Here is a 26,662-nt window from a genome sequence, read left to right on the forward strand (position 1 = left end):
GTCAGCCTCTTGCCCCCAACAATCTGGGTCCTCATTTGACCCACCTCGGCAGGACGGAAAGGCTGAGTCAATCTTGAGCCTGGTGAGATTCGAACTGCCGAATTGCAGTCAGCCGGCAGTCAGCAGAGGTAGCCTGCAGTACTGCCTTCTAACCACTGCACCACTGCAGCTAATAAAAGATAAAACCAGAGGTGCTACCTCACCACAGATGAAGGGTGTGGGAGAGGAATCCAAGAATAAACGAAAGGAACAAAGTCGGTTTAAACTTAAGCCTTCCACACAAGGCAGCAGGGAAACCTGAACCTTTTGCCATCGGAACTGATTGCCACAAGACCAGCTTTCCCACTTTCAGATCTCCCGATCCTCCCGATCATATGAACTCCATCCCAACATTTTCCTTCTCCCTTCTCCCACCTCATCTAAGCTTCCTTTTATGTTGTATGATGAAGTGTTATGTACAATACTTAATTTAGTGACACTTCGAAGTTGTAGCAGCAGTGAAAAAAGTGACTTATCCCTGTTTTTCACTTATGACCGTGGCACCATCCCCATGGTCACATGGTCAAAATTCAGACGTTTGGCAGCTGATTCACATTTATGACGTTTGCTGTGTCCCTGGGGGTCACGTGACTTTCTGATGATCAAAAGTCTTCTGATTATCAAAAGAACTTTAAGACTTGTGGACTTCAATTCTCAGAATTCCCCAGCCAGCATGCTCTGGGAGCTCTATCCAATCAAACCAATCAATTTGGCCCACTGACCCAGGCCCAGAAATCTTCCCCTCCCTCCAGAGAAGAACCAGTCAGGGGACCCTGTGAAAGGCTGGCATCAGGATTGCTGGGGTGTTCATGCTTTCTACACACACAGTGATGCAAAACCTGTGGCCAAAACCCTCTCAGGCCAAGGCCTCCCAGGCAACTTTTGAAACCGCTGTGATATTTATCTTGGATGGCTGTCAATACCTCCGTCCTGGAGAGAACCCGAGCAAAGAGGCACCGCCTCCCCCACCCCCTTGAGCCTTGCCCTGATTGGGCGCCACCAAAGCCTCCTGTCTTTCATCAGAGCTGGGAAAACTCCCTTTCTGAACTTGGCGATGTGCTTGCAAAGAAAAAGTGCGTGAAGCTTCATGAGAGAGCTCAGAACTGGCCATGGCGCTCCTCAAAATCCTCGTCCCTCTGCTCATCGGCTTCTGCGCTTACTATTACTACCCACAGGAAAATTTCTCTGCAGGTAAGGAGGGTAGATTCCCCCCACCCCCATGGGGAGGCCAGGCCATTGCTGTGCTTCTGCCTTTTTTCTTTTCTTTTTTAATTACCCTTTTTTTCCATTTAATGGGAAAAGAATGGGCTTCCCTGGAGAGGGGGAAATGTGGGTGAAACTCCTGCATGCAAGGTGTGAAGAAGGCGAGCTGGTTTTGGTCTCGCCAGGAGGGCAGCCCATTTGTGGTGTTCCTACAATGTGCTTGTACCTCCACACTAAAGAAAAGGGTTGGGGGTCGCACAACACACCCCAAATCCAGCATTGAGGCAGACGTCATCCATCTCTTTAAGCCCATTGCCTGGACACCACCGATGAGCACATGCGAACATCCCTTTCTTCCTCTGTGTGATTTTCTCTGTACCCTCTCGTGCGCCCTATTATTCAGAAAATCTCCCCCCCCCCCAAGGGGAAACGGCACGGCACGTCGGATAATCTCCAGATTTCAGATTGGGAAGGGGATGTGGGTTTCAGGAAGTAGAAAAGGGCAGGATGGAGATCAGGAAGGCTGTCAGAAGTCCTGGAAGCATCAGCTTTGCATTTCAGCTACATCCGAGCTCTCGTGGCAAATGGTGCCACACACTGGATTCTCTGCTCACACAGTCCTGTTGCAAGAGAAGGAATCCATTAGCAAATGGTGGTGCCTTTCAACAGATGGAATCTATTGCCCAGGGCTGAGCAGCCAGCTTTCATCCCTGTCCCAGATACCTGGATGGGTCACCTCAGAGGAAGAGACGGGGAGCTTGAGTTTGAGCCGACCTCTGCCCAGCCCCAGGGCACCTGGGTGAGCCCCCATCCTCCACCTACCCCGAAGCAGCAGCACTGATGGAGTTTGAAGTGGCACCTTGGCAGTTCTGCAGTCCCTTACCTGCAATTCTCACCCACCTGGTGGGAGGCTGAGCATCCCTGATAGTAAGTGTAGCTGGTGGCCAGACATATTCTACTTAGGCGGCAGTTAGGAGAATGTAGAAAGACCCAGGTTGAGGTGGGCAATGCACCGGCCAGGAGGAATTCTGGGAGTTGAAGTCAAAGTCTCTGAAGTTGAGAAATTCTGCCCTCCCCCCTTGCAGGAGCGAATTGCAGAAAATGGTGCTGGGGAATCCTGGGGGCTGAAGTCCATAGATCTTTAAACTTGGCTGGGTTGGGAAATTCAGGCAGTGCAGAATCTGGGGAATGAACTTGGGGGGAGAGATGGGGGGGAGTAGAATTTGGGGCTGAGAAAAGATGCAATTAGCCCAAGAAGGAAAGAACCAAGTGGGGAGAACCAGACAATCCTCTTTCTCCACCGAAACCTGAAAAGCCCCATTAAATCCCACCCACCGAGAAGGAATTTCTCTGCCATCAGCTGGTTCCACAAGTGATTAGGTTAGGGGGAGGGCTGCCCTGCTCCTATTGACAACTGAGGATCCCCCCTCAGTTTGGAGGGCTGTTTGTTCTCCTTCGGGGCGGGGTGTGTGTAACTTTTCTCCATGCCAAAATGCCCTCCTCCCTCCCTACTTCTCTGGCCAAGCCGCGGAGCATGGGAGGTGGATGCTCTGCTGGGCTCTTGGTTGCTTCGCTTCGACGTGGGTTAGCAAAGGGTGGTGGGGGGAGCAGCAGACCGCTGGCATGTCCCGAATGACCTGTGTCCCCGATGGGGGAGGGGCGCTCTTGGAAGTGAAGCCTTTCGTTGGAATTTGCCCCGAGAGAGAGGAGAGGCGGCCTGATGGGGCTCTGGTGGGGAGTCGAGTAAGGGTCCAACAGGAGGGGGAGGAGGATAATGCTGTCACCCCTCCCCGACCCCTTATTTGATCCTTTATTCACTTTCCTGCCCAAGGAGGGGCTTTCAGAACTGCGCCCATTAGAACCGTCCCTTTAGACGACACACAAAATTGAATAAAAAGAGGAAATGTAAACTGCTTCCAATAAGTGTTTGAAGCGGTGAAGCTTGAAGGAAAACTCAGAAAATTCACAGAAGGGAACAGAGAACAATACAGGAGGGCTGGAAGGGACCTCGGAGGTCTTCTAGTCCATCCCCGCTGCTCAAGGCAGGGAGGTCCACGCGTGGGGCCGTGGATCTCTTCCCTTAGTTAAAGACCTTCGGCCAGCCTCGTTTTTCTGGCAGCGACATCCACGGCCGTCTCCTCTTCTGCCCGCAGAGATGGTGCGTGGGATGCGCGTGTTGGTGACGGGTTCCAGTTCGGGCATCGGGGAGCAAATGGCCTACGAGTTTGCACGGATGGGCGCCCACCTGGTGCTGACCGCCCGGAGGGAGGAGCAACTGCGGAAGGTAAGCGGAGAGAGGGAGGGATACCCCCCATCGCCTGAACAGGGCCAGCCCTGCACGGTTGGCAGCCTCCTCTTCCCCTCGGCCCATGCGCTGCCTCGCTCACTCTTCAGCAAAGAACTGGACCGCTTTCCCTCGCGAAAAAGAGAACGAGCCCCTCTCCACGCTTGGAACTGGGGAGAGATTCTCTCCGTATACCAAGGTGCTTTTTCAAGCGGCAACGGGAGTTTTTGGGTCTTCAGCTCTGAGAGGATTCCATTCCCACCATCCAGTCAGAACTGAAGAAGCTTCTTGGATGAGAAGCGAAACGTCTTCCAGGAAAAAAAAAACAGAAACTTCCGTTGCCCCTTGAAAAAGCACCTTTGGGACAGCCATGACCTTGCATGATGGAGAATCTCCATAGATTCCCTCGCCAGCTTCAGTCTCAAAAGGGTGCTGGGTGCTGGGTGCAAATCCAGCTCCTGCTTTTCAGAGCTGGGGCAGCTCCCTTCCTGCTTGCTGGGGCACACCGATGCCACACACAGACACAGACACACAGACAGACAGACAGACACACACACACACACACACACACACACACACACAAGCCATTCTGGAGGGACGCTCTGATCAACACCCAACCTCGGTTACAGGAAACCGAATGTCAGGAAACAGGCAGGGTGGGGGTTTATAATAAGCATGAAAGTTAATCCTGCTGCCATCATCTGCTCTTGACCCCCCCCCCCCAAGGTGATTTTAAAAAAAAGACGGTAGCCACGCATCTTGACTTTTGTTGTTGTTAAAGATTAGTAGAGATTCTTTTATTTCTACTTTATTTTTTGTTAGAATTTTTCAAAAAGCATGCAAAATTTACGTGAGGGAAAAATAAAAAAAATTAAATTAGAAAGAAAACATAGAATCATGATTCCTGCCCTCTTTTCTATTACATAGTTGCCATCTAAATTCTTTCACCTTCCTGTTTAACTTACTTTTTAAATCCCCAATCCATAAATCATCCATTTTTCTCTTTGTCTTTCAACAACTATCCATGTAAGGTTTCAAGTCTTTCAAAAAAGCCTTTCTTTGATCAAACTAGTCAGTTTCATTTTTTTTTAATAAAGATTTTTTATTTTTGTTACATAGACAACATATACACACAACAATAGAGAAACAAAAACAAAAAAGAAAGAAGAAAAAAACACACAAAAAAACCCCATCATCACATACAGCATGTCGTTTGGTTACAGGTGTTTTAACATTTATCATTCTTATACATTTATTATTTCATTTAATAGGTTATAATTTAGTATCATTTCTTATTCCCCTACCTGTGGCAATCCATCCCAACTACATTTCCCCCCCCCACATACCGTATCTCTCTGTTATATATATATTTAATACACACAACAACAATAATAAACACACACACACACACACACAAAAGAAAAAAAACACAAAAAGAAAAAAAACCATCATTACATATAGCATGTCATTTTGTTACAGGTGTTTTAACATCCACAGCCTCAAATAATATTTACCATCTCAGACTTTTCATCTAGTATAACTAAATACCTCACTTTCATTCTACAATATATATTCAGTTACCATTAGTATTATTTTTTCCCAGAAAATATACTTATGTTCATTATTATCCTTGTACTTCATACTTTCAAACAGAGATCTTATTCCTTCATTTTTCAACAAAACGTCGCTACATATATATACCAGTTTTCAATTATTCCCTTATTAAAATTATTTATCAGCAGCAGAATATTATTATAATACGTTCTTAACATTATACATTATATCACCAGACCTCTATTAGATATACATAAAATCATTATTATCCTTATCCTTTTTAAAGCAAAAAATTCTAAAATATTCAATTCATTGATATATTAATTTTTCATTGTATCATTGTTAGTTTATTTCACAGCATAGTTGTATCATCATTTAACTTCTTCAATTAAAGCATAAGTATATCATTTTTCATTTCCAAGTTTTTTTTCCCCCTAGCCACCAATAAAACAAATCCCATATCTTATAAAATTGTTCATCTTCTTGTTCTCTAATTTCAAGTGTCAATTTACTCATTTCAGCACAGTCCATTATTTTTCGGATAACTTCTTCCTGTTTTGGTATTGTTTCATTTTTCCAGTTTTTTGCAAATACAATTCTGGCTGCTGTTAACACATTTACAATCAAATATTTTAAGTCTTTGTTGTAGATTTCTGGTATGATCCCCAATAAAAAGACTCTGGTTTAAAGTCTATTTGTTTGTGTGTCATTTTCTCCAACCACATGTGGATTTTAGTCCAGTATCTTTTAGCTTCAATACTACATGTGGTAGTATGACCCCGGTATCTGGTGACATTTCCAACACTTTTCTGATTTATTCTTGAACATTCTTGCAATTCTGGTTGGGGGTAGATGCCACCTGTAAAACATCTTATACAAGTTTTCTCTATATGCAGTAGACATTGTCATTTTATAATTTTGAGACCACAATTTCTCCCAATTCTCTAAGTCAATCCCATACCTAAAAAAATTTCCCCAAGCTATCATAGTTTCTTTAACTTGTTCTTCTTGCAATTTAACCTCCAATAAATATCCATATAGTTTTTAAATTACTTTTTCATCAGTACCTGTTAAAATTTTGTCTAACTCAGTCATTTTATTGTAAAAACCTTTGGTTTTTCTATCTTCATTATATCTAGATTGTATCTGTACATATGAATACCAGTTCATTTCTATCCCTTCTTGTTTCAACTCTTGAATAGATTTGAGTTCACCCTCTGCATTCAATAATTCAATATATCTAACTGTTTGTTCCTTTTTATATATTATTGGATATGAAAATGCTTCAATTGTTGATATCCAGACTGGAATTTTTAAGTAGTGTAATCTTTTTACCTTTTCCCAGTTTAATAACAACACCTCCCTTATATAATGTCTTCTAAAATAACCATGTACTTAGTTCCCTTATACCCTAAGAAAGCATGCCATCCCAACAATAAATCATGATCTTCTACATTCTATAATCTAGAGTTTTTAGTGATATCCACTCCTTAATCCACATCAAGTTTGTTGCTTGGTAGTATAGCTCCCAATCAGGTAGGCCAAATCCTCCTCTAGATCTAGCATCTTGTAGCAATTTAAGTTTTATTCTAGCTTTTTTCCCTTGCCAAATAAATTTCAAAACTATTTTATTTAAATCTTGAAAAAAATCCTTACCCAATCTGATTGGGATTGTCTGAAACAGGTATAGAGTTCTAGGTAAAATGTTCATTTTAATTGTAGAAATTCTTCCCATCATTGATAAGTGCAGATTTTCCCATTTCTTCAGATCAATCGCTATTTGTTGTTTTAGTCTGGTGTAGTTGTCCTCCTTAAGAGTGCTACATCTAGGTGATAAGTATATCCCCAAATATTTAACTTTACTTGTAGTTTGAATCTGCAAAGTTTCTGACAGCTCTTCCTTTTGTGTTGCTGGGATATTCTTTGTCATAATCTTTGTTTTATCTTTGTTTATTTTCAAGCCTGCTACTTTTCCATATTCCTCTATTCTTTCTAGCAGTTTAGGTGCTGTTTCTAGTGAATCTTCAAGAATAAAACTAGGTCATCTGCAAACGCTTGTAGCTTATACTCTTCTTTCTTAATTTTCATTCCTCTTATTTCTTCTTCTTCTCTGACCTTTCTGTTTAGGACCTCTAATATTAAGACAAAGAGTAGTGGTGATAATGGGCAACCTTGTCTCGTACCTCTCTTTATTTCAATAGGATCTGTTAATTCTCCATTTACCATTATCTTTGCTGCTTGTTTCTGATATATCATTCGTATAGTTTGAGTAAATTTCTTGCCAAAATTCATCTGCTCCAGTTGTAAAAACATAAATTGCCAATTCACATTGTCAAAAGCCTTCTGCGCATCGAGAAACATCAATGCCATTTGTTTTTCAGGGTGGGCCTCATAGTATTCCAAAGTATTCAAAATCATTCTCATGTTGTCTTTAATTTGTCTTTTAGGTAAGAAGCCATTTTGATCTGAGTGGATGAAGCCATTTAAATATTTTTTAAGTCTCTCAGTTAGTATAGATGCAAATAGCTTGTAATCTGAATTTAATGAGGAATTTTTTTAGGAATGTAGTGTGAATGGTATGCTTGGTTGATGTTTGCACCCACTTTTTAAAAATTCATACTGTTGTATTTTCTGTGTTTAACTTATTTCGTGGGGACTGCATGGGTGAGCGGCTGCGTGTGTATGAGAGGGTTGAGAGTATTGCCTGGTGTCTCCTCCACTGAGTGCCACTGCAAAAGTGGTAGGGGCCCAGACTTACTTCCCGTCCTAGAATGAGTGTTAAGGATTGCCTGCTGGATGGTGCGGGAGCTGTGGGGGGGGGGGGTTGTGGGGTCTACGGTAGCGGGGGAGGGCCGCAGCATTACGGTCACTATGGGGAGGGGCAGGTATGACGGGAACTTCAGGGCTGGCCATTACCGGGGAAGGAGGGTTTGCTACATCACAGAGATCTCTCCTTCGGGCCCTGTTAGTTCCACTCCAGGGCCAGGTGGCGAGAATTGTCAGGTCCCTGGTCTCAGGCTGTTGTTGCTAAATGCCAGGTCTGTGGTTCACAAAGCTCCCCTTGTCCAGGACCTAATTTTAGACGAGGGGGCAGACCTGGCATGTATTACTGAGACCTGGCTGGGCCCAGAGGGAGGAGTCCCCCTCACTGAAATGTGCCCAGAAGGTTTTCAGGTGCTTCATCAGCCGCGACCCCAGAGAAGGGGTGGAGGAGTGGCTATCATCGTCCGAGGGTCTTTAGTTCCTCGTAGGATCCCTGCTCCGGAGTTTGTCGGGTGTGAGTCCCTGTTGATGAAGCTGGACCTTGGTGGTCAAGTGGGTCTGTTGCTAACGTACCTACCTCCCAACAGCGTTACAACAGCCCTCCCCTTGCGTCTTGAGTCAGTAGCCGAGTTGGCGGTGGAGTTCCCCAGGCTTATGGTTCTGGGGGATTTCAACCTGCCTACACTTGGTGAACGCTCTGATGGGGCGCAGGAGTTCATGGCTTCCATGACAGCCATGGACTTGACCCAAGTAATTCGAGGTTCGACTCATTCAGCGGGTCACACACTTCACCTTGTATTTCTGTCGGAGCAGTGGAGATGTGATCTAGAGTTGAAGGGCATTAAAACCTTGCCCTTGTCATGGTCTGATCACTTCCTGCTGAGGCTTGACTTTCAGAGGCCAATCCCCCACTGTAGGGAGGAGGAACTGATTAGGTGGTTCCGCCCCAGGCGCCTGATGGACCCAACGGGGTTTCAGACGGCGCTTGGAGAAATACCTGACACTATCGTCCACAATCCGGTGGAGTCCTTAGTCGCTGCTTGGAATACAGCAGCGGCGGGGGCTCTAAACCGGATTGCGCCTTTGCGACCTCTCCGAGGCGGCGGATCCAGGAGGGCTCCTTGGTTCACTGAGGAACTCCGGGAGATGAAACACCAAAAGAGACGCCTAGAGCGCCGCTGGAGGGCCAGTAAATCTGAGTCAGACCGAGCACTGATGAGAGCCTTTATTAGAGCCTATCTCGTGGCAATAAGGGCGGCGAAATGTTCGCATTTTTCCACCCTTATTGCATCCGCCGAATCGCACCCAGCCGCCTTGTTTAGAATAACCCGCTCCCTCCTGAAAGGGAGGGATGCGGGTGACCCTCTACAGGGTAGAGCTGAGGAATTTGTTCAGTATTTGACGGATAAAGTCGCTCGGATTCGGACAGAGCTGGACTCCAATTGCACGATACCAGCCAAGGTACCGGGGGAGGGTCTTGAGCATGCTTTATGGATTGAGTTTCAACAGGCTTCTCCTGATGAAGTGGACAAGGCCATGGGAGTGGTGAGTGCCTCCACTTGTATACTGGACCCGTGTCCCTCCTGGCTGGTCTCGACCAGCAGGGAGGTGACACACGGCTGGATCCAGATGATTGTGAACACCTCTCTCCAGGAGGGAATCTTCCCACCCCTCCTAAAGGATGCGGTGGTGAGACCCCTCCTGAAGAAATCGTCTTTGGACCCAGCCATTTTGAGCAACTATCGTCTAGTCTCCAACCTTCCCTTTGTAGGGAAGGTGGTTGAGAAAGTGTTGGCCTCGCAACTCCGACGGTCCTTGGATGAAGCCGATTATCTAGACTCTTTTCAGTCGGGTTTCAGGCCTGGTTACAGCACGGAAACTGCTTTGGTCGCGCTGATCGATGATCTCTGGCGGGTCAGGGATAGGGGTCACCCCTCTATCCTTGTGCTTTTTGACCTCTCAGCGGCCTTCGATACCATCCACCATGGTATCCTTCTGCGACGGTTGCGAGAGGTGGGGGTGGGAGGCACCGTTTTGCGGTGGTTCTCCTCCTATCTCTCGGACAAGTCGCAGTCGGTGTTGGTCGGAGGGCAGAGATCGACCCCAAGGCCCCTCAAGTATGGGGTGCCACAGGGTTCGGTCCTGTCCCCCCTCCTATTTAACATCTACATGAAGCCGCTGGGTGAGATTATACGCCGGCATGGGATTAAGTATCACCAATATGCAGACGATACGCAGCTGTATCTGTCTGCCCCGTGCCAACTCAGCGAAGCAGTAGAAGTGATGTGCCAGTGCTTGGAGGCTGTTAGAGTCTGGATGGGAGCAAACAAGTTGGCACTCAATCCAAACAAGACCGAGTGGCTTCTGATGTTCCCTCCCAAAGATTGTCCAACTGTTCCATCTCTCAGGCTGGGGGGCGAAATTATACGCCCCTCAGAGAGGGTTCGCAATTTGGGAGTCCTCCTGGACCCACAGCTGACTCTAGAACACCATCTGTCGGCTGTGACCAGGGGGACCTTTGCCCAGGTTCGCCTGGTGCACCAATTGCGACCCTACCTGGATCGGGAGGCCCTTCAGACAGTCACTCAATAATCAAGACTGGATTATTGTAATGCGCTCTACATGGGGCTGCCCTTGAAGAGTGTTCGAAGACTCCAATTAGTCCAGAATGCAGCTGCGTGAGCGATTGTGGGTGCACCAAGGTACACCCACGTTACACCTATCCTCCGCGAGCTGCACTGGCTACCTATTAGTCTCCGAATCCGCTTCAAGGTGCTGGTCGTTACCTATAAAGCCCTACATGGCATCGGATCTGGGTACCTGAGAGACCGCCTCCTGCCGATTACCTCTCTCAGACCAATTAGATAGCACAGGTTGCGTCTCCTCTGGATACCATCTGCCAGCCAATGTCGGCTGGCGACTCCCCAGGGGAGAGCCTTCTCTGTTGCAGCTCCGGACCTCTGGAACGAGCTCCCTGTTGAGATCCGGATCCTTACTACCCTCCCGGCCTTCCGCAAAGCCACCAAGTCCTGGCTGTTCCAGCAGGCTGGGGGGAGCTGAGAAGCATCTACCTCCACAGAAATTGTGAATGTTGGTTTTGTTTTTAATATGTTGTCTTTGTCTCGTTCCCCCCTTTCCCTTGTCTTTTGCGAGCCGCCCGGAGTCCTCCAGGAGTGGGCGGCATACAAGACAAATAAATAAATAAATAAATAAATAAATAGGTCTATAATTCTTAATTTGTGTTACTACCTTCCTTAGGTAGTAATGTAATGTACGCTTCTGACCATGACTTCAGTATTTTGCTCTCAAACATCATTCATGACTTGTAGGAATGGAAGGGTCAGTGTTTCTTCAAATGTTCTGTAAAATTCCACAGGTAGTCCATGTGGTCCTGGGGCTTTCCCATTGTTTTGTTTTTTAAGTGCATCTGTTATCTCCATCATTGTTATTTTACTTTCTAACATTGTTCTAATTTCATCTGATATCTGGGGGAGATTAGCATCTTGTAAGTACTTTTTGACTCGTCCCTCCTCCACCTTCTCTTGTTCATAGAGCTTAGCATAGTAGTCTGTATAATACTTTTTTTCTCAATATTTCCATACTGAATTTGTCCTTGTTTATCTCTTAATTGAAATATTTTCTTTGTTTCTCTCTTTTTTTTCAGCTTATATGCCAACCACCTGCCTGGTTTATTCACATTTTCAAAGTAATTCTGTTTAGCACCTCTAATTTTTTGTGCCAGTTCTTCCTTTTCTAGTAGGTCCATTTTATGTTTAATTGTGTCCATTTTTATTTTGACATCTTTTTTTTGTGGCGCTCTCTGTAGTTCTCTTTCAAGTATTTTATAATCATTATCTAAAGCTTTATGCATTTGTCTTTTCTTTAAGTTTCTCTTCCTTGTGTAGTCCATTATTGAACCTCTAATAATAGCCTTCATTGTGTCCCAGAGATTCTGCAGTGATGTATCTTTTTTCCTATTTTCTTTAAAGAAAAGGACTAGCTCTTTTTCCATTTTTTGTACAAAATCTTTTTCTTTCAATATAGTATTATTTAATGTCCATCTAGGTCTTGCCCTTTGGCCTTTCCATTTAGTTGAAATTGGATTGTGGTCCGCCCAGGTACTTGCTCCAATCTCAGTTTCTTTTATATTACAGCTCAACTCTGCTGAGGCCCATATCATATCTATTCTAGAAAATGATGAGTGTCTATTTGAATAGAAGGTGTATTATTCTTTTTTAGCATTTCTTTCTCTCCATATATCTTTTAGATTTACTTCATCTATCATCCTAAAGAAGGATTTCGGCAGAAGCTTTCTATTTAATTTTTTTGTTTTGTGTGTTTTATAGTCCATATTTTGATTCACAATGCCATTAAAGTCTCCCATCATACAAATATCAACATAGTCTAAGTCCAAAAAAAATTTATGTAATTTTTTGTAGAATTCGTCTTGCTTTTCATTGGGGGCGTAGATTCCGATTAGGAGTTTTTTTTAGTATCCATAATTTCCACCATCAGAATTCTTCCCTCTTCCTCTGCATAGATTAATTTTGCTGGAATGTTGCCTTTAATATAGAAGATCACTCCTCTTTTCTTGCAGTTCGCCAGTGATGAAAACATTTTCCCAAGCTTTGGTTGAATTAATAAGTGTTCATATTTTTTTGGGATATGTACTTCTTGTAGGCAAATTATGTCAAGTTGTAATTTCTCTAATTTATGAAATATTTTCTTTCTTTTAGTTACCGAATTAAGTCCATTAATGTTAATTGTGATCATTTTTCTTTCTTCCATATTTATACTTTATATACAGGGTTTATCGTTCTAGTAGATTTAGGTTCTCGTTTTTCTTTATAGCTCCCATCCCCCGCCGCCCCTTCTTTCTCAATTCCACCTACTGCTCCTTCTATTTTTTCGGTCGCGGTTATAGGTAGTTCCAGTAGTTGTGCCACCGAGTCATCTTTCCCAGTTTTCTCAGCCATTTCTCTAAAGTATTCTGCGTAAAAAGCTTCTGCCTTCTCGATTGTGTCTATCCTGTGTCTTTGTCCTTGCCATGTACATAGTAAACCTTCCGGTATGAGCCATCTGTAATTAACACCTTTTTTTATCAATACTTTGGTCAGGAATTGGTATTCTCTTCTCCTCTCTCTCACCTCTCTAGGAATTTGTTTGAGAACTACAATCTCCTTACCTTTATATTCTAATTTTCTATCTCTCAATTTCTGTAAGATTTGTGATTTAATTGTTTTCTTAGTAAATCTTACATGTACTTCCCTTGGGAGAGCATTTTTCATTGCATATCTTGTATATACTTGGAAGCTTTCATCTATTGTTTCTATTATCTTATCCTGAGATCTCTCCAGAACATCTATCAAGATCTTTGAAATTATCTGAACTAAGTTCTCTCCTTTTTCTTCTTCTATGTTTTGAAATCTTAAGAAAAATTCAGACCTATCCATCTCCCATCTTAATATTCCACTACTCTCTCTTTCAACATCGCTTAATCTGCTCTCTAGCTTCTCAGTTTTCTTCTCTCCTTGGATTTTATTTTCAATTTTTTGAATCCTGTCTTCATATTTCGTCATCCAGTTGTGCATACTTTCAATTTTCCCTTCCATTTTATCAACTTTTTGTACTATGCTTTGGTTTTGTTGTTCCATTACCTCCATTTTTTCCCCATACTCTCAAAACTTCTTTACAAGGGTGTCTAACTTGTCATCCTTACTGTCAATTCCTGCTTGTATTTTCTGCATCGCTTGCATGAGTGTTTCAAAGTTTGCTCCTTTCTCTTTTTCATGCTGAAGCATTGACTGTGTTGTCCTCTGGCCTCCCGCAGGTGAGGAGGCAGAAGTTGATGTAGAGCCAAGAGGGGCTGCTTTTCTACTCATAGTCAATTAGTATTAGAGGGTGGAAGATTATAAGTACAGTGGTTGAAATGCATAGGGGACAAAAGAGAGAAAAAGGAGAGATAAGGGAAGAAAGAAAAAAAGAAAGAGAAAGAGAGAAAGGAAAAAAAAGAAAGAAAAAACTCTTCAAACTATTTTGCTCAAAGTTTAAAGTGAGCCATCTATTGATGTCCCAATGTCTTCAAAAAAAAATACAAAAAGAAGACATAAAGTAAGAGAAGAAACCCCCCCTCCAAAAAAAGGAGGGGTGCTTCAAGCCACAAGTGGAAAAAAAGTGTAAGTAGCCAAAAGGTCAAAAAGAGTGATCAAAAAAAAATATCAATGTCAATATCTCCCCAACAAAATGGTATGAAAATAATGTTGAAAAGAGAAAAGATGCCACCAAGCTAAAACAAATAGTCTTTTTAGACTCTTTTTTCCCCCCTAAGATAAAAGTCTTTCCAAGGTCACTCTCAGCTCCATCGCAGCTCTGTTATTTAGTCTAACAGAAGTCCAGATAAGGAAACAATAGCATCTGTGTAAATAGTTGGTAACAATAGTTCAACTCCGCTAGATGGCAGTATTAGCTTGTAGCTTGTAGCTTATAGCTTGCATTAACTCTGTTAAAACTTCCGTAGCGATTGCTAATTACTAATTGTTAAAACGCAACCAAAAAGCTAAAAGAAAACAAAGGACAGATCTTCAAATCACTTTAGGTTTAAATTCAATGTCCCCACAAGATTCAAAGTTAGAAATATCAACAGCAAAAAGAGGAACACAAAAAGCCGATTTAAATTACAAGAAAGTCCAGCCCGGTTTCCAAAGATAAAAAAAGGAACAGAAAAGATAATCGTTCAATTGGCAACGTTTATACTCGCCGCTTTTCTCACTAATCAGCCTTATTTTAAACTAAGTTTCCAAATTTAGAGTGTTCTCTTTCCAACAAAAAAAGTTTTAAAACTCACACCAAACGACATGTTCTTATCCAGTCTCTTTAGGGCTATCCGCAGTTTCAGCAGCCTTGTGGCTGGTCCGGAAATCACTGGCAAAGAGAGGTTTCCCTAGGTCCCCAGAGACCTTGCGAACTGGATTTCCCTCTACCTTTCACTGTCTCTTCGGGACAGCTTAGGTTCAAAAAAGAACCGTCCAAATGACCCGGTTAGATGGTCCCTCAGGAGCTGCCTGAAAGTCCGTCTTCTCACTGCTAAGCCCCACCTTCTTCCTCATCAGTTTCATTTTTTCCACAAGTTTTCTCATCAATATTACAAGTCATATTTCCTGTTTCATTTCATTATTCCTTTATCTTTGTGCATTTCATCGATACAATATGAAATTTACAATATGTAAATTTCTGACATTTATTTTCTAATTCATTGTCCATAAAAACCCCATTAAAACGATTCCCGTTCCATCCTAATATTAAGATTCACAGAGATTCAAGCGCAGTGTCATGGCCACCATTGTGACTTTTTCAACCAAACACTGGTTCTTGTGAGTCCTTTCCAACCCTTTGCCCCCTTTTTCCCTTCCTCTTCAGGTGGTGAAGAAGTGCCAGGACCTGGGTGCCAGTTCTGCCCACTATGTGGTTGCAGACATGGGCAACCTGACCGCTGCCCAGATGGTGGTGGAAGAAACCAAGGCCAAGTTGGGTAAAGACGACTTTCTCCATTTCACCCAGGACCAACCCTTGTGACTCCTGGGGTGGGATGGGGTGGGGTGGGGTAGGGGAAGAGACAGATTGAGGGATTGGATCAGAGGGGGTATTCAGCCGGTTCAGACAGGCTTGCCCAAAAGGATAGTGGAAATCGTGGGTGGGTCCGCTTGCTTGCCCTGGCTCTATGCTGTCCTACTTAAGCACGTTTTCAAGCCGTGTGCATGGGTGCAAGCCACGTGTGTGATCAAAGTGCATGCATGGAAGGCCAAACACATGTGTGCAAGCGAAGCGAGGGGCATGCTCCAATTTGCAAACCAGTAGGGAAAGTAAGTGCCTATTGAATTGGATGCTCTGTGTGAATGTAGGTAAGGCTGTCTTCAGCTTCCCTTACTTATCCCAGCCGCGACCACCTGCCCTTCCTAGCATCATTCATTCCTCTCTATAGGAGTTGTCTCCCCCACAAGCGCTTTGCTGTCCCCTACATTCCTGCATGGGGAAGTGAACCCAGAGAGGTCATGTTTCCATGGCTCCTCCAGAAATGGGAGAATCCATGCAGCAAATGTGGAGGGGGCATTACAGTGGCCTAGAGGTGGAGCTCTCGCCTGACAATCGGGAGGCTGTGAGTTCAATCCTAGGTAGAGGTAGGTATTTCTCTCTCTGAGCACATTGAGAATATTATCTGCTGAATAAAACTCTGCATTGGCAACAAGAAGGGCATCCGGCCAATAAACACTCAGCTCCATTCAGTTGCCCCAACTCTATCCCGCAAGGGATTATGGGGTCATTAAACGTCAAAGAAGAAATGGGGTGGGGGGGCAACTTCTTTGAAGGCCAACGAGCAATTCAAATCTTTGTGGTGCACTTGTGGAGACACTTTTTCTGGACTTTGGGGCTGTACATAGAGACATGTTTGGTCTCTCGGGGGTTTGTGAGAAGGGCTTCATGTGCTCTGCATCACATGTAGCCCTTAGAATCCAGAGCTGGCCACCGATATTAGGCAATGTGAATAACAGAATAACACACAAGTGGGAAGGAATCTTGGGAGGCTTCTAATCCAACCCCCTTCTGAATAGCAATAGGACTTACTTATACACTGCCCCATAGTCCTTTACCGCATTCAGTGCTTCAGCATTCATTATCTGCATGTTGCTCCCAACAATCTGGATGAGAGGCTAAGTCAATATTGAGCCAGTCAGGATCGAACCCCAGGCAACGGGCAGAGTACTTGCAATGCTGCAATGCTGCATTCTAACCACTGGGCCATCAGGCCTCCTTGCATTCCAGAGGGATGAATTTAATGACAATAAAGTGAGCAGGAAAAGCAAGGATGGCCAGCAGTGGGGGGGAGGGTGCTCATTCCTGTCCTGGAGGATCAACCATTTTGGCTCCTGGCCTTACAGAGGCCCAAGATACCTCAATATCTAGCCCTGTGCCAGCCTGGCTGGCCAACCTTCACCTGCACTAGGCTCCTTCCAGTGCTGACCTGTGATGTCAGGATACAGCCCCTTTGCAGACCTCTGTGTCTGCAAAGGGGCTGACACCCTCCACGGATGGCAGCAGGCCAGCACCAGAAAAAGGTCAGTTTGCCCCTTGTGCCCTGAATGCTCTCTGTCCTTCGCTCCCCCAGGAGGCCTCGACCAACTAGTCCTGAACCACGTTGGGGGAAGCTCCTTTGGTCCCTTCAAAGGAGAAATTGAGCCTGTGATCAAGTCAATGACGGTGAACTTCTTCAGCTACGCCCAGATGACCATCTCTGCCATGGATCTTCTGCTGGAATCTAAGGGGAACATCGTAGTCGTCTCCTCCATGAGTGGTAGGCACCGCAATCTTCACACAGGGCTGGCATATGGGTGATGCCGCAGTGGAGCATTCGTTTGTGCTGACGGAGGGACTCTCCTGCATGTGACCCTACCAGTTCTCAGTTTGATGACAGAGGATTTGCTTCCAGGTGTCATCCCAGCACCAGCCCCTCCATTTCCCCATCCCTTTCTCTCCTTGCATCCCGTTCTTCCTTGTATTCCTTCTTATACTCCCATTCATTCATTGCCTCTTATTCCCCAGATTTCTGGTCTCTTTCTTCCTGATGATCTCATCCACTCCATCCAACCATCATTTCTCAATCAGTTCGTTCCATTTAATTAATCAATCAATCAACAAACCAACCAATCAGAATAGATGTTCATATTTCACTCTTGGTTTTTATCTGCCCTTCTCATTGTAAGCGCTGTAACTGACTTTCTTCTCCAGAAGACAGCTACAATAAGCAGGCTTTAACTGGCTGCACATCACCTTTGGGGTTGGGTTTCTTTGCAATGCAGAGATGCAATCAGCTCATGCACAAGCCATTAGCTATGTTCTACCCACACATCCCCATCAAGTCAAAGTGACAGGTATTGGTCACTTAGCAACTGTTACAATATAGACCTACCTTGAAGGTCGTTGCCACTTGGATTCAAAGTTCCAACGGTCCCCCTCCCTCCACTCATGGACCCATGGCCAAAGGTTGAACACCTGTGGCCATTTGCAGCATCCCACAGTCACTTGACTGCATTTGACAAGAGTTTTGCCAAAAACGTGCACTTCTGGTTTTCTCCAAAACCATGCCCATAGTAAAGCGTTGGTTTGCTGAATGACTGCTGCAAAAAAAAAAAAAAAAAAAAAGGATTGCAAAATCAACCTGATATTTACAGTCATGGTGGGCACTGGGCGGGCTCCAGAGACTACTTGTATTAAAGTAGATGTGGAAGGGCAGTGAAAGAAGTGCAAGAGTGGAAGAAGAGCCCAGCAGAGATTATGCTACCTGAGACTTCTTGATGTCAGAATCGCGCCCACAAATTCGCGACATCAAAATTGCGCCAACAAAAGCGCGATGTCAAGTACAATAAAATAAAATAAAAATTATGGTTAGGGCTAGGGTTAGGGTTATAACGTACGTATACGCGTCCCACTATGTTAAAGGCCCAGCACACTCACTGGGCTGTCTATAGTTTGTTGATGACGCGATTTTGTCATCGCTCATATGTCATTGCGATTTTGTCAAAAATCAATTAGCGATTTTGACGTCGCATGTCTATCGCGCATTTGTTGGTGAACCATTTTAACTAACTCTGCCTGTGTAGGGTTTGCCAATTGCACAGTGGCAGATAGGACAGTGCTCCGGAGGGTTAACTTCATTGCCCAGAGGATCATGGGTTGCCCCCTCCCCACTTTGGAAGAGCTTTATAGCACCTGCTGCCTTAAGAAAGTTCAAAGATCCATCTCCTCCTGGGCACCCCTTTTTGGAACTATTACCATCTGGCACATGGTACAGGATAATAAAAACAAGAACAATCAGGCAGAAAAACAGCTTTTATCTCAGCGCAGAAACTGTACTGAACTCAATTGCATAGTGCAATATTAATGCAATATCAGGGTTTTTTAGTTCAATTGTATAGCATGTGAAGGATGCGTGTTTGTGTTTTATTTTTATAGTTATAATGTACACTGAATATGGCATTTAATTTCCTTGTACAAGGTGCAAATGACAATAAACTAAACTAAACTAAACATATGATTGGGGAGAGAGATTGAGGGAAGGGAGAGAGGGAACAGACAGTGGGAGCAAACCATTTCTCTGTCCACACCAACCTCTCCCTCCCAGGACGTGTCCCAGGCCCCTTCAGTGTCTCCTACTCAGCAGCCAAGTTTGCTGTGGAAGGATTCTTCACCTCGCTGCGTACTGAGTTGCGCCTGCGGAACATGGACCTGCCCATCACTGTGGCTGTGCTAGGCTACATCGACACTGGTGAGTGACACATCAAAAACCTCCTTGCCCAAATCCAGCACCCTCCTCTCAGGCTGACTACTCAACTTTTTCCTCCTTTCTGCAGAAATGGCCGTGAAGATGGTGGGAAACAAAATCACCCAGAGGCCGAGCCCCAAAGAAGATTGTGCCCGGCAGATTGTGAGGGGCGGAGTGTTGCGTTACCGTGAGGTCTTCTATCCTTACTGGGCACTGAAGCCCATCCTGATCTACCGAGAGCTGCTGCCCGACCTCATGGACCAAGTCATAGGCTATGGCTACAAGCTGGAGAACGTCCTCTAAAACTCAAATCACCCTCCATGTCTCCCAAAGATCGGGACTGTTATGTAAGATCCCCATTGGGAGAGAGAGTACGTTCAGCCAAGCGTTGTGAGAGTTGTGTTGGAGAACACACAAAGCAGCATACAGAGACACTGCAGTTTAAATAGGCTTTTACTTTCATGGAAATAGAAATATCAGAATCCATCAAACAGTCCAAGTCATACTGTCAGCGTTCCAAGTATCATGCAGAATTAAATCAGAGTCCAAGGCAAAATGATCCTTAAAGTTCCAATTTAATACGTCAGACATCTTAGCATATCTATGGAAATCCCAATTCTGAAAACTTCCTGGGATTCCACCCAGTTGAAAGTTCATGATCTTATCCCCACACCCATAAATCCATCACATGGTCCAATCTTCTTCGGCCACGCTGGCATCTCCACCCAGCTGGTTCCGGTCAGATGCAGAGGTGCAGAAACAAAAGATGACCTTGGCTTCCAGAAAGGAATGACAACAACACATTCCACAATTCTACTCCTTTTTATTCCCCCCTCCCAATTACTACACTAATGAAACAGCATAGTGAAATAATAGAAAGTGTGGCAGGCCAAAGATCCTGAAAGGAACATAACTACAGGCCTTCCTCAGAAGAAAAATGTTTTCTGAAAAGAGAACAACATCAAAGTTAGCAATAAAAAAAAATAAACATCTCTTCCCCACCCAAGTGGCTTCGGCAAAGGGTACCCCTTCCAATGCACTAAATACTGTAAGCGACCCCTATGTAGCCTCAAGTCTAAGATTTTTTCACCTCATAATGTGTTTCTCTTCTAGAGTTTAGAGTTTTAGAGTTTTATTAATATTTGTAGGCCGCCCTTTTCCCTGAGGGGACTCAGGGCGGCTCACATAAAACAGGGAAGGGGGAATACAGACATCAAGATAGAAACATATAATAAAATAGTAGGCAACATACATTCATCATTCGGGAGGGGTGGCTATCCTTATCCCCAGGCCTGACGGGCGAGCCAGTTCTTCAAGGCTATGCGGAAGGCTTGTACGGTGGAGAGGGTACGAATCTCCACGGGGAGCTCGTTCCAAAGGGTCGGGGCTACTGCTGAGAAGGCCCTCCTCCTTGTAGTTGCCAGCCGACATTGGCTGGCCGATGGGATACGGAGGAGGCCTAATCTATGAGATCTTATTGGTCGCAGGGATGTAATTGGCAGAAGGCGGTCTCTCAAGTATCCAGATCCACTGCCATGTAGGGCTTTATGGGTGATTAATAGCACCTTGAAGCGCATCCGGAGACCGACAGGCAGCCAGCGCAGCTCGCGGAGGATAGGTGTTATGCGGGTGAATCGAGGTGCACCCGCGATCACTCGCGCGGCTGCGTTCTGCACTAGCTGAAGTCGCCGGATGCTCTTCAAGGGCAGCCCCATGTAGAGCACATTGCAGTATTCCAGCCTAGAGATCACAAGGGCCCGAGTGACTGTTGTGAGAGCCTCCCGATTCAGGTAGGGCCGCAACTGGCGCACCAGGCGAACCTGGGCGAATGCCCCCCTGGTCACAGCCGTTAGGTGGTGGTCAAATGACAGCTGTGGATCCAGGAGGACTCCCAAGTTGCGAACCCTCTCTGAGGGGTGTAAAATTTGACCCCCCAGCCTGAGTGGTGGAATATTAGTCAAATCTTTGGGAGGAAAACACAACAGCCACTCGGTCTTTTCTGGGTTGAGCACAAGCTTGTTAACCCTCATCCAGTCCATAACGGCCCCAAGGCCCCGGCTCATCACGTCTGCCGCTTCATTGAGTTGGCACGGGGCGGATAGATACAATTGAGTATCGTCCGCATATTGATGGTATCTAATCCCGTGCCTGCGGATGATCTCTCCCAGCGGTTTCATGTAGATGTTAAATAGTAGGGGGGATAAGACCGAACCCTGAGGCACCCCATAATTTAGGGGCCTAGGGGACGATCTCTGCCCCCCCACTAACACCGACTGCGACCTGTCCGAGAGGTAGGAGGAGAACCACCGTAGTACGGTGCCTCCCACTCCCACCTCCCGCAGTCGTCGCAGAAGGATACCATGGTCGATGGTATCGAAAGCCGCTGAGAGGTCAAGGAGGACCAGGATGGAGGAATGTCCTTCATCTCTGGCTCTCCAGAGATCATCAATCAATGCGACCAAAGCGGTTTCTGTGCTGTAACCGGGTCTGAAGCCTGACTGGAAGGGGTCTAGGTAGTTTGCTTCCTCCAAGGACCGTTGGAGCTGGAAGGCCACCACCTTCTCAACAACCTTCCCCAAGAAGGGAAGGTTGGAGACTGGGCGATAGCTATTAAGAACAGCTGGATCCAAGGATGGTTTCTTCAGGAGGGGTCTCACCACCGCCGCTTTCAGTGCGGCGGGGAAGTTCCCCTCCCGAAGGGAGGCGGTTACAACCGCCTGGATCCAGCCTCGTGTCACCTCACTGCAGTTCGTAACCAGCCATGAGGGACACGGATCCAGAACACAGGTGGAGGTACTTACAGCTCTCATGGCCTTGTCCACATCCCCGGGGGTAACGTCCTGAAACTCAACCCAGAGCTGTTCTACTTGGTCCCCCTGTGCCTCGGCTGGAACTGCGGGGGTGGAGTCCAAGTCCGACCGAAGCCGAGCAATTTTGTCCGCTAAGAATTGGGCATACTCTTCAGTTCTACCACTACAGGAGGAGGGGGAGCTTGGGTGGATGGTCTTATGCTGGACTCAACTACTGGTTTCAACAAGCTACAATGAAATACTGGGTAAATTTTCCCTAGAATTCTGGGTAGACTGAGTCGAACTGTAACTGGGTTAATTATCTTTTCTATAGGAAATGGACCTAGAAATTTGGGGCCCAATTTCTTCCTAGGCATTCTTAATCTTATATATTTGGTAGATACAAAAACTTTGCCCCCCACATGAAAGGGGGGGTTGGAGCGAGCGGTGTTTATCAGCTTGCTTCTTGTAGGCTTCTGCCGCATCTGCTAGAGCCTTCTTCGTATTTTCCCATCCTTTCTTTAGTGTGTCCATCCATTCATTCAGAGACATGGTTCTTCTGCAAGTATCATGCAGAATTAAATCAGAGTCCAAGGCAAAACGATCCTTAAAATTCCAATTTAATCAGTCAGATATCTTAGCACATCTGTGGAAATCCCAATTCTGAAAACTTCCTGGGATTCCACCCAGTTGAAAGTTCATGATCTTATCCCCACACCCATAAATCCATCACATGGTCCAATCTTCTTCGGCCACACTGGCATCTCCATCCAGCTGGTTCCGGTCAGGTGCAGAGGTGCGGAGACAAAAGATGACCTTGGCTTCCAGAAAGGAATGACAACAACACATTCCACAATTCTATTCCTTTCTATTCCCCCCTCCCAATTACTTCACTAATGAAACAGCATAGTGAAATAATAGAAAGTGTAGCAGACCAAAGATCCTAAAAGGAACATAACTACAGGCCTGACACATACATGGATAAGACAGTCAGTCATCAATATCTTTCAGTTAAGGAATAATCCAAATAACATAGTCCATAAACATACAAACAGTCCGGTAGTCAAAGTTTGCTAGCAGTTGCAAAACTTACAATAGCTCACGGCACTTTCTAACAGCCAGCTTCCAAAAAACACTCAGATCAGATCAGCCCAGCATCTAATAAACAGAAAGCTAACAGTCATTCTGGCTCCCTCTTATGGCCGATTGAGAAAAACAGCAACCAATCACATTTTACAGTATGATTTAAAGAAAACAGGTATAGCATTGTTACATGATTTATATATTGCCAACCCAACCGTTAGATTATATTCCTAACAGGGACTGCTCGCTAGTTACACCTGCAACGTTTGCAGTGAATACAATGCCATGGTCAAAATGGCACCATTTCCTCCTACTTCCCTCAGCTCACCTTTACTCTGGTGCAAGATTTGGAGTCCTGGCCTGTTATCTAGAACAGGGGTCACCAGCCTTTTGGACCTCAGGGACCACTAAATTCATAATTTTAAATCCCATGGACCACTAATAGGAACTAGTGACGGGATGGGGTCCTTCAGGTACTTAGCTTGGCTGCTTGTTAGCGGAGAGAAGTGCCTGGAGTCAACCCTAGGTTTGCTGTCCATTGCAGCTAGGAATCTCAAATACGGCCAAGAATGAATGTTTGTCTTGTAGCCAGGCCGGGAGCTATTTCAGCCCTCTGCAAGCTCTGTCTTTGGAGGCGCCCGGCTGAAGTTTCGCGCACCGCTCACTGAAACCGCTGGACTCCCAGGGAGAGAGGGAGGGAGGGAGGGAGGGAAGAGCTGGAGCTACTTAGCCAAGCTAAGTGCCTGAAGGACCCCATCCCATCAGAAGCGGGAATAATTGTTTCGGCGGGCCGTATCGTATTTGAGGATCCCTGGTTCAGTGCAATATAAAAAATGCAAAGATTTTTCTGCAGACCACTAAAATTTTCTCGCAGACCACCAGTGGTCAATGGACCACCAGTTGGTGACCGCTGATCCAGATGCAGTGGTTGCATTGTGTAAAACCCAGCAGCAAATCAACCACTTCTCGGGTGCCCATTTTTTCAAGCCCGGCAGGGAATCTGGAACCAAATACTTACTGAACCTAAAAAATGTGATCATTGCAGAGGTAAGTGTAGTATGTATATTACATACCCGTAGTATGTGTAAAGGAAGTCACACCACGGTGGAAATGGTGCAACATCCTGTTAGTAAACTTGACAAAACAGGGGGAGGAGGGAATGAGACCAGTCATGCTTCTTTAGCCACCAATCTATCACAGGTATCATTAATATAAAGCCACATGCTGTATTTCCTGAGTCAAAGGCCAAGGCAAATAGATCGATGCAACCATTTAATCAAAAGCTGGATTCACACAATACATCAAACCTCAATGTAGCTGATCCCTGTTGAATGCAGAGGGTGCAAACCCATCTCATGTACTCAATTAGGGGAACATGGTGCTGGACAAGCCCAGAATATTGAACTGTTCATGTAATGTTCAGTAAATCAAAATTACCCCAACTGGATGTGCTATCCTGAGCTGCACATTCATTTATTTTTTAGTGACGAAACCAATAGAAGTGTCTTATGCTGCTGTCACCGTACCCATAAATCCCTAGATTTGCAGCCCAGAATGGCTGGGGTGAGGCACAGACCTGCTCAGCAAGGGCTGTGGGCGATCTCTGCCCACAGCATGTGGCTCTAGCAGTCACAGAAACAAAATCTTTCTCCACTTTTGTAAGTGGAATTTTGTAAAATTCCAGGAACATTTTTGGCCACATTTGCAATTAAAACACCTTCTAGAAACCCCTCCCACAACAGAGTCTCATTTCACATGAATCTTTTTCACTCACCGTGACAGCCTCCTGGGACATCCAGGTAACCTGGTCATCCTTTTCCACTTGCCCTGATCGCCCTTCCATTTTCAGATACAGATACAGATACAGATACAGATACAGATACAGATACAGATGCAGAGAGAGAGAGAGAGAGAGAGAGAGAGAGAGAGAGAGAGAGAGAGAGAGAAAGAGAGACCCACACCTGTTGTGAGGAGCGTGCACCAAACTTTTTATTCACGTAGCATCTTCCCATACACGAAAAGGCGTCTAGGCCCCTGCAGAGTTTGGATCGGGGCCTGGGCTTCCCTTGTCCGCCTGGTCCTCCTTGTTGCCTCTGAACCTGGCCAGCACAGGTGTGTTGAACACGGAGGTAGGGCTGGAAGGGCCAGAACTTTGGGGAGATGAGTTGGGGGAGCTGCTGGCAGGAACCCTGGAAGAAAGCCCCATCGGCAGTCAAGACTGGCTTCCAGAGCCCCTCCTTCCGCCAGAAGAAGGGCCTACAGTACAAGACTATCCGGTTGAACCCTGAGTCTTCCTTCCCAGAAGGGCCAGGAGTTGACCTTCCCAAATGCGTCTGACAGACTCTCTCAACATCCTTGAGGCAAACAGTGGAAAGAAGACGGGGGGGGGGGGTTCTCAACCTCTCCTCCACCAGCAATCTTCTACTCACTCGGTCCTGGCCCACCTCTTGCTTTAGAGCAGGGGGCTCCAATCTTGGCAACTGGCTGGCTGGGGAATTCTGGGAGTTGAAGTCCACAAGTCTTAAGGTTGCCAAGTTTGGAAGCTGCTGCTTTAGAGTATTTTAGAGATATTAAGAATCTCCTCCTCCTCCTCCTCTCTATAAACCCCACTCCCTTCTAGCACTGATGACATTTCCTACTTAGGTCATGAAACATCTGCAAGAAAACCATTAAGTTCATAGAGCACCAAAGATCTCAACATTCAATCCTGCTATACCACCTAGTGTCCACGCAACACCCCATCTGGCTTCTTTCCCCTAGTGCCAGAGGTAGGTTGCCAATTTCTTTACTACTGGTTCAGGCATGCTCCCACGTACGCTCATCCAACACTTCTGAGCATGTGACAGAGGACAGAACCTCCTGCTGCTGCTACTACCGGTTTGGTCGATCTGGGCTGAACCGGCAGAAACCCATTTCTGCCTAGTGTCAACCCCCTCCTGAACAGAAGGCTCACTGTCTTTACCTTTCAAAATGCAAAAAAAAGGGGAGAATTTCAATGTCTCTTCCTCTGGGCCATGTGTGGCTAGAGGCTTAATTCCTCCCCCTCCCCAATATTTCAGAGAAAAATCAATCTCACAAGCATGAATAAAAATTGAAGAAAGAATAAAATTGTTCTCTTTAGCTCAGACCAACCTTTCTCAACCTTTCGGCCTTGGAGGAACCTGTTTTTCAGACCTTGGGGAAATCCTGAACATTATAGGTCAGAAGGTACAAAATTATTATATTCATTTCGTGTGTAGGTAAACGTAAAGATTCCCCTCGCACATATGTGCTAGTTGTTCTTGACTCTAGGGGGCGCTACTCATCTCTATTTCAAAGCAGAAGAGCCAGCGCTGTCCAAAGACGTCTCTGTGGTCATGTGGCCAACATGACTCAATGCCAAAGGTGCACAAAACACTGTTCCCACCAAAGGTGGTCCCTATTTTTCTACTTGCATTTTTTATGTGCTTTCGAACCGCTAGATTAGCAGAAGCTGGTTTACAGCCTTCTCTAAGCGGTTTACAGAGTCAGCACATTGCAAACTCCAACAATCTGGGTCCACATTTGACCAACCTTGGTAAACTTGAGACAACTTTGAGCCGGTCAGGATTGAACTGTTGGCAATGGGTAGAGTCAGCCTGCAATACTGCATTC

General features: G+C 45.4%; 1 protein-coding gene across 1 annotated transcript; it reads left to right on the forward strand.

Annotated features, from left to right (window-relative positions):
- The first annotated feature begins 1,072 nt into the window (after nt 1–1,072).
- LOC116516462 (hydroxysteroid 11-beta-dehydrogenase 1-like protein B) lies at nt 1,073–19,579 on the forward strand. The gene is made up of 6 exons (XM_032228949.1): nt 1,073–1,230; nt 3,396–3,526; nt 15,260–15,371; nt 17,004–17,189; nt 19,017–19,160; nt 19,246–19,579. The coding sequence occupies exons 1-6, from the start codon at nt 1,149–1,151 to the stop codon at nt 19,458–19,460; spliced, it is 870 nt and encodes a 289-aa protein (XP_032084840.1). The 5' UTR covers nt 1,073–1,148; the 3' UTR covers nt 19,461–19,579.
- Nucleotides 19,580–26,662: the final 7,083 nt, after the last annotated feature.

This window comes from Thamnophis elegans, chromosome 13 (genome assembly GCF_009769535.1).
Source record: "Thamnophis elegans isolate rThaEle1 chromosome 13, rThaEle1.pri, whole genome shotgun sequence".
Taxonomy (NCBI): Eukaryota; Metazoa; Chordata; class Lepidosauria; order Squamata; family Colubridae; genus Thamnophis; species Thamnophis elegans.

Coding starts and splice junctions, on each gene's coding strand:
- LOC116516462 (XM_032228949.1), top strand. CDS start 1,149: ATGGCGCTCCTCAAAATCCTCGTCCCTCTGCTCATCGGCTTCTGCGCT. Junction 3,527..15,259: donor GGGAGGAGCAACTGCGGAAG/GTAAGCGGAGAG, acceptor CTTCCTCTTCAG/GTGGTGAAGAAGTGCCAGGA. Junction 17,190..19,016: donor AGTCGTCTCCTCCATGAGTG/GTAGGCACCGCA, acceptor TCTCCCTCCCAG/GACGTGTCCCAGGCCCCTTC.